Consider the following 8,231-nt stretch of genomic DNA (forward strand, 5'->3'; position numbering starts at 1 on the left):
TGCTCCCTGCCCTGCCACACAGCCATGTCTGGCATGTGGGGATCTGGCACTGTGGGTCCTGCTTCCAGCCTGCCCCATAGCCCAGCCCAGAGCCCACAGCTCACCCTATAGCCCACCCCACACCCCACAGCCCACCCCACAGCCCAGAGCCCTCTGTGGCACATCCCCACCCTGCCCAGCCCAGATCCCATCAGTCCTGAGCTGCTGCTCCTGCCCCAGCTCACCCAGGGGCCCAGGGCAGCACAGATGGGCAAGGCACCGCCGCCCAGCAGGGGCAGTTAAACACAAGGCACATTTCGTGCTTTTCAGGACACATTTCATGCTTTTCAGGACACATTTCGTGCTTTTCAGGACCACAGAAACACAGTTTTGATCTCCAAAGTGTACCTATTTTATGCTTCTACAGAAAGTGTTTCAAGAATATCTGCAGGGATTTCTCTTTCAAGCTACCTCTCTGGACAAGCCCCTGGATTGCTGAAATTGGGATAACTGTAGGAACACTATAGAAACAAAGAATTAAATGAACATACCCACAAATGAGAAACTGGGAAGGGACATCTGCTATAAATACTGACCTGTACCTTTTGCAATACCTGATTCAGAGGAAAGAACAGCCAGCTGAGATTTCAGATTCGTTTTCACCCAGAAGTCCATTCAAAACCACCCTCAAAAGCAACCTGTAACATCCCCTTTCACCCCAGTGTAACAAATTAACATGGTTGTATCAAAAGGCAAAAACTGTGGCAATTTATTAATATTCTGTCCAGGCTCATTGCTGCAGAATTTTTTGCACAATCATTATTGGTCTGTCAAGCAGAGGAGAAACATCTGGGATCTGTCCGTACCTGGATATCAAATCTTTTAACTAAGCACTTTTTATAATGTTCACTTAGAGAACTTTGTAGAAATAAATGGGGTTTAAATCCTTGCAGCTGAAGTTACATGTCAGGCACCATTTTCCTAAAAATCTCTCTGTCAAGGACTACAAAACAAAGCTATGGCTGCTTGATCAGTCTGCTCTTCACCCAAACCTCCAAAAGACCCAAGACTGCCAAAATGAAAAATAGAGTCAATACAGAACAGCTGCTTTCAATATTTTAAGATTTACTTGGATGACTTGCAATGGTTAACTGAATTTTACAGTGGTTTAGGTAGGGTCTGGGACTCGCTGCATAGTGCAGATTAAGGATTTGAGCTCTTGCTTCATGCACAATAAAAATGCTCCTCTGGCATGGACAGCAGCAAAGCAGCCCCGGTGCTGGCTGGAGCAGTTTTAACCTTCAGAAATGGAAAACAGCCACAGAGAAAAGGCAAAGGCTGTTCTGGAGCTTTCTGCGGGGACATCTCTGCCCATCACCACCATTGGCCAGGGTCTGTGGGGCTCCTTCAGCACAAGGACTGTCCCACAAGGAATATCCCATAAGGAATGTCCCATAAGGAATGTCCCACAAGGAATGCTCCAGAGCTGAGGCCACTGAGGTGAGATCATCTGTGGAAAGGGAGGAATTCTGATTGCAGCCCCAGTGAAGGCAGATCTCACACACACACACACACACACACAGACTCTTCCTTGGGAAACACAGCAGGACTTTTGATGGCAGACTAACAAACTACACAAATTAAAACACAAAATCAACAAAAGAGCCCAAATCCCCAACACATGCAGCCCCAGCAACACGCTTGCACTCCATTTTTCATCACTACAACTCACTTGAATATCTTTTGCTTTTTGCACTGAAAGTTTGCTCTCAAACCCCTCTCATCTGCTGCACACATGGTTACCAAAGAGTGTAACACAAAGTTCTGCAGTTTGGGCAGATGCTGGATTCCTGCAAAAGGAGGTTCTCCAGCACTGCTGCAGCAATGTGACAGCAAGGAGAGCCTTTGACACACACATTTTGCACGAGGCTGCAGTAAACACCGTAGGAGCAGGCTGTAAGCTGTGAATATCAATATTCAAACCCCGTGGAACTGAGCTCACACACGTTTGCCTGTGGAGCAGGTCTCAGCTCTCAGCAGAACATCACCAGCTGTGCCCAGGGGTGCAGTGAGGCTGCTCAGAGGAGCACCTGGGCTGTACACCAGGTACAAACCTGGCCAGGACAGAGCCTCTGATGGCAGCAGGGCTCCAGCTGCCTCCCATCCACGCACCTGCGCCACTCCTTTAGCACAAAATCCCCAAAGAACACGCAGCTTTCTGCATTTTGTCACTCCTGGAGGAAAGCTGAGCCCGAAGAACACCTGCACACAATGAGAACCCAAGTGAGGAAGCCATAAAGAGCCACTGCCCTTTATTGAAAATGCCCTTTGCAAACATCTGGCCGTACATTCTCTCGAGAGGAGCAGCCCCAGCAGGTCCCAGAGGCACGAGCAGCACGAGGTCCATCCTGAGCACCACGCTGAGCAGCAGCACTGCCCCGGGCTGGGCACAGGGCACGGAGCGGGCACAGACACCCCGTGCCACACAACATGCTCGGCTTTGCAAAAATACAATCATTATGTACAGCAAAACATGTGGTCACAAGACCAGCCTTTAACCAAGGCCTTGTTTACACAATTTCTGCAATGTCAGGAAGTATTTTGGCCGGGAATGTAATTTTTCTTCCAAAACAAGTAAATATTTGCAATTCTCACTGTGAAAAGAGCGATATACCACCTCTGTATTGACACGGGTGTGACATATTCCCACAGGGAAAAGGAATAGAGAGTACCTTTATATTGATACAACATTTCCCTCAAGTGTCCAAGCTAATATAGCTTTCATCACTCAGTCAAGTTAAAGCAGGATGATTTTTATCACTTTTTATAGACAAGGCCTATGTTTAACGAGCACCAAAACACTTCAGAGTATTTGGAAGATCAGACTGCTGAGCTCTACGCTTTGTACTGCCCTCAGCAGTCACAGAGAACATGGAATGCCTAAATACATTCAAAACCCTGCTCAGACAGTGCCACGGCTGCTCAAACGCTTCAGTTTAACAAATGCACCTTTCTGGCCAAACCCAGAGTGCACCTCAGGAAGGGCCAGCACAACACAGAGCTGAGCTGGCTGCCCCAGCTGCACAGCTGCACTTTGTGGTTTTGCTTTATTCCTCAAGCCCAGGCACTGGGGCAGGTGAGGGCTCTGCTGGCTCCTGGCAGGGCACAATAAATACTGCTCCTATCAACCAGACCAAGCTGCTGTCAATGCACTGATCGAGGCCTGGGGGGTGCTGAAAACTACATTCCCATTGAATTTAAGGCAAAATTGAACCATGGCAGTAACTGAGATGTAAATTTATTTTCTTAACATCAGACATGCAGTTTGTAAGCTGCAGATGTGGCAGCAGCCAAGCTCCCTTAGCTTTCACTGCAGCTCTTGGGTTAAAAGAAACCCTTTCTGTCAGTGTTATTCCCCTGCCTCCCAGCATGGGAGTCCTCTGGCTTCTAAGGAACTTCTAGGAATTCCTGGAAGATGAGCTGCAATGAGGTCTTCAAATTTCACTTAAAACAGGGGTAAATTGACGTGTTGATCAGAGGGAGAGCCCAGGCAGCAGGGGCAGCAAACTGACACTGCACACTGCTCTGCCAGGGCTGGGACACAAAGTTTTCCTGCCTAAAACAGGAGAAATTACCAGAATCACAGAGGAACCATGGCAGCCACTTTCAGCTGGCCTGACTAAAAACCCCTGTTCAACCTTTGTTTTTGAGATGTAAAATAATTTCAACACTTCTTGGGACAGGGGGGAAAGGGTTGCTGCAGGTTTTGTGTGCAGACCTTTAAAGAAGGGCACAGAGAGGGACAGGACAGGTAAAGAAGCCCCTTGGCCCTTCCAGCTGTGGGAGGCACAGGTCCCCTCCCAGCCCAGCCCCTGCAAACCAGAAACAAAAAGGGCTGGTTTATAACTTTAAAGTGATAATGCAGTGAGACTAAAAGTTTGAATTTCATAAATAATTGACCTTCAGAACTTCACCCCAATAAACCACGCTGCTCCCAGGAGGGAAAGAGGGCCAAATCTTCCAGGGCCTGTTGCAGTGAGCCCCCACTACCTTCCTAAAGCTGCCTCTGAGCACAGCCTGCTCCCCACAGCTTGGCAGCACACTGGGCCAGGACTGAATGCAAGCAAAAACCTGCATCAGAAATGACTAAATATCAGGTAAAACAGCAATCTTGTGGTTTGCCTTTTTTCCACCACTGTTCTCAGCTAAATCGACCCCTCCACCTTTCACTGCTACTGAGATACAAATCTGGATTAAGATCCTGTGTGAAAGTCAGTGTTTCATGTGATACATAACAATGCACAAAGTTGTTTTCTAAAAAACAGCATTTGTATTAAAATTCTTCAAATGGATAGACATCTCTTCAATGCATGTCTGCAATTAAAATGACAGCTGTTAGAATTTTCTTGGTACATCACAACGATAAGATTTCCTTCTTTGCTGGCTGGAGGCACATCCCACGACAAAAATCAAAGGGAAATAGAACCAAAGAAATTTTTAAAAGGCCCCCCACCCAAAAATCCCAAAAGGCTAAATTCTTGTAAATTTGAAGTAAATGAAGGCCAAACTTGCAAGACATGGAAATAACAGTTAAAAGGCTCAGATGGAAATAAGAAATAAATTCCACTAACAATAGGCCCTTTTGTCCTGGCTTGCTCGGTGTGATTACTGCAAGGAAACTGTTAAGTAGTTTTTGGAGTAGTAGATAATGGGATTCTGTGGAGCTTTCACAGGTTGGCACCGGCTGGAACAGCTGAGTTTTGAAGGCACTCTACAGACACAGGGCTGCTGCTGGCCCTGCATCACTCATGGGAAGTCTTTGCACTTGAGAGAGCTAGTCATCAAAATCAGGTATTGCCAACCCAAATCCAAAACCCCTCGGCAAAAAAAGCACCACCGCCCTCCCACCCCCCGCCAAAGGAAAAACCAAAACCACAACGAAATCACACACACACGCACACCTAAACAATTGTGCAGATTTGTAACATTTTCACAGCTGATTTAAAAAATAAAAACAAAAATCCAAACAAAACCAGGAGAAAAACCACCACGCTACCACTCTCCTGCAAACTCCCATCCGATACAGCAGGTAAACAAAATAGAGCATTATTCCAGGGATATCGGCGGCGCTGCCCGGCGCGCCGTGCCTGGCAGCACCGATCGGGTCACAGTCCCAGTTCCATGTGCAACTCTCCGGGCGGGACGGCCCCGCACCGCTCCCGCTTGCATAGAGACGGCGGGCAGCGCCGGGACGGGCCCCGCTGCTCCGGGGCTGCCGGGGGCGTCCCGGGGTGCGGCCCCGCTGTGCCGGGGCTGTGCCGGGGCTGGCCGGGCCCCGCTGCCCGCGGCTGTCCCGGGGGTGCGGCCCCGCTATCCCGGGCCTGGCCGAGCTGCGGGCCCCGCTCCCCGCCGCTGTCCCGGGGCGGGCTCCCCGCGTGGCTCCGCTCCCCGGGCGGCGGGACCGGCCGCTCCCGCGCCCGCCGCCGACACTGACAGGAAATATGCCATGACCGAGACTGGACGAAACGTACATGCCGAGAAAAGCCACATTTCCACCACGATGAGTTTTGCTGCCGATGTTTTCTCTCCCCGAGCGTGCCCGCCGGGGCGCGGGGCCGCCGCCGCCCTCAGAGGATGGCGCAGGAGGCGCAGCACGGCTCGTCCCCGTTGGGCTGCGCCGCGTAGTTCATCTGCCTGACGATCTCGGCGAACAGCTCGTCCACGGACGCTTTGTTTTTGGCCGAGGTCTCCATGAAGGGGCAGCTCCACTCCTCGGCCAGCGCCTTGCCCTCCCCGAAGGAGACCTCGCGCTCGCCCTCCAGGTCCACCTTGTTGCCCACCAGGATCATGGGCACCCGCTCGTACCTCTTGACGCGGATGATCTGGTCCCGCATGGGCTTGATGTCCTGGAAGCTCTGCTGGTTCACCAGGCTGTACACCAGGATGAAGCCCTGCCCGTTCTTGATGTAGAGGTCCCGCATGGAGGCGAACTGCTCGGTGCCCGCCGTGTCCAGGATCTCCAGCACGGACGGCGACGAGTCCACCTCGATCTCCTTGCGGTAGAAGTCCTCGATGGTGGGGTCATACTTCTCGATGAAGGAGCCGGTCACGAACTGCACGGTGAGGGCGGACTTGCCCACGCCGCCCGAGCCCAGCACCACCACCTTGTACTCCCGCATGGCTCCCGCCTCCCTCCGCCGCCTCCCGCTCGGGGCTGCCGCGGCGGGCGGGGACGGGGCGGAGGGAGGGAGGGGACGAGGGACGGCCCCGCGCCGGGGCGGGGAAGCGGCGGCCGCGCCTCGCGGAGCGGCGCCGGGAGAGCCCCGGCGCTGGGCAGCGCCGAGGAGGAGGAGGAGGAGGAAGAGGAGGAGGAAGAGGCTGAGGAGGAGAAGGAAGGAGGGAGGGAGAGCGGGCGGCAGCGCCGCCGGTACCGGCCCCGCTCCCGGCGCGGCGGGGCGGGACAGCGCTACCGCGGCCCATGGCGGCCGCCCCCGCCCATTGGCTGCGGCGCTTTTGCCGCCCCCGCCCATTGGCTGCGGCGCTTTTGCCGCCCGCCCCCATTGGCTGCCGGCGGAGAGCGGCGGCCCGCGCCCCGCCCCGCGTGTGTGACCCCCGCCCTGCGCCGGGCCGCGCCGCGCTCGGGACCGAGACCGGGATCGGAATTGGGATCGGGAACGGGATCGGGAACAGGATCCGGAACGGGATCGGGATTGGGATCGGGATCGGGAACGGGATCGAGATCGGGACCGGGAACGGGACCGGGATCGCCGCGCGTCCCCTCCCGCCCGGGGTCCCGCACGCGGCGCGGGAACGGGGGCCGGGCGGTGGGGCCGGCAGCCCGGCTGCCCCGCCCCGGTGTCTCCGCCCCGGTGTCCCCGCCCGCTATCGGCGCTGCCCGGGCCGCTGTCCCGCACCTCCCGCCCTATCGCCGCGTGCAGCCGGTGCCAGACCGGGCCGTGCCGGGTCGCTGTGGCCCGCGGCTCCTGCCCGCCCCGCTGGCCCCGGAGCTTGCCGTGCCCCTGCCCGCCGGGGCCAGCCCGGAGGACAGCCCCGTGCCCGGCTGTCCTCGCGCGGCGGGTCGGGAGATGTGGCCGTGGCCGTGTCGGTGCCGCTGCCCCCGGTGCCCCGTGAGCGGCGTGCCCCGCAGGGCTGAGTCACAGCGCTGGCTGCTGCCGCTCTCTGTAGAAGTCGTCCCTTGCACTTTCTGTTAGACATTCCTTTCAAGAAAGCATCGTTAGTTGTTTTGGCACCCTCGGGTCCTCTCTGTTGCATCTTACTCAGTTCTTCACAATTCTCGGTATTTATTCACATAATGATGACATTTAGATCCTTGCTACCACACCTTGTTTCCAAGCCTAATCTAAACACAGCGCTGGGTAAGCATAGTCTAAAGGATTTGACATAAGTTTTGTAAATAATGTTCTCTTCTTCCTGAACAATTTTCACAGAGGCTGAATTCTACTGAAATTACTTTTGCAGCATTCAGGTGCTGTGGGGATTCACCCTGTGGTCACCGATCCCCTGGTGGTCCCCTGGAGCTCCAAGGGAACCCCTCTGCTGCTGGTGTGTAAGTCTTTGCAAATAAACCCCTCCTGAGGAGCAGAAACGCTGTGTTCCAGCTGCCCTGCTGTGGAGGGGACAGGGGCTGGAGCAGCTTTGTTAAATATGAGCGTGTGTGAAGCCTGGTGTGTGGTTTGTGGGTACAGCCATGGCAGCTGGGTGTCCCCGGGTGGGGAGCTGTCCTGCAGGCCCCACCTGATTCCTACCAGGTGCACGTTCTTCTCATGAACCTACAGAGCCTGTGGGCTGCAGGCTGCTCCTGAGGCTGGGCGCAGGTCAGCCTGGGGCTGCAGCAGGTGTTTTATCTGCCATCACAGCCTGGGCTGGGCTTTGGGCCCCTCTCTGTTCCAGACTGCCCAGGTGTTTTATCTGCCATCACCTCTGGGCTGGGCTTTGGTTCCCTCTCTGTTCCGACTGCCCAGGTGTTTTATCTGCCATCACATCCCAGGGCTGGGCTTTGGGCCCCTCTCTGTTCCAGACTGCCCAGGTGTTTTATCTGCCATCACAGCCTGGGCTGGGCTTTGGGCCCCTCTCTGTTCCAGACTGCCCAGGTGTTTTATCTGCCATCACCTCTGGGCTGGGCTTTGGGCCCCTCTCTGTTCCAGACTGCCCAGGTGTTTTATCTGCCATCACCTCTGGGCTGGGCTTTGGGTCCCTCTCTGTTCCCGACTGCCCAGGTGTTTTATCTGCCT

General features: G+C 54.7%; 1 protein-coding gene across 1 annotated transcript; it reads right to left on the bottom strand.

Annotated features, from left to right (window-relative positions):
* Window positions 1-714: 714 nt before the first annotated feature.
* RAP2B (RAP2B, member of RAS oncogene family) lies at window positions 715-6,358 on the bottom strand. The gene has a single exon (XM_064721230.1). The coding sequence runs from the start codon at window positions 6,156-6,158 to the stop codon at window positions 5,607-5,609; it is 552 nt and encodes a 183-aa protein (XP_064577300.1). The 5' UTR covers window positions 6,159-6,358; the 3' UTR covers window positions 715-5,606.
* Window positions 6,359-8,231: the final 1,873 nt, after the last annotated feature.

Source organism: Zonotrichia leucophrys, chromosome 9 (assembly GCF_028769735.1).
Source record: "Zonotrichia leucophrys gambelii isolate GWCS_2022_RI chromosome 9, RI_Zleu_2.0, whole genome shotgun sequence".
Taxonomy (NCBI): domain Eukaryota; kingdom Metazoa; phylum Chordata; class Aves; order Passeriformes; family Passerellidae; genus Zonotrichia; species Zonotrichia leucophrys.

What these genes read in the sequence shown, in the direction of transcription:
- RAP2B (XM_064721230.1), bottom strand. Translation starts at nt 6,158, where the DNA reads ATGCGGGAGTACAAGGTGGTGGTGCTGGGCTCGGGCGGCGTGGGCAAG.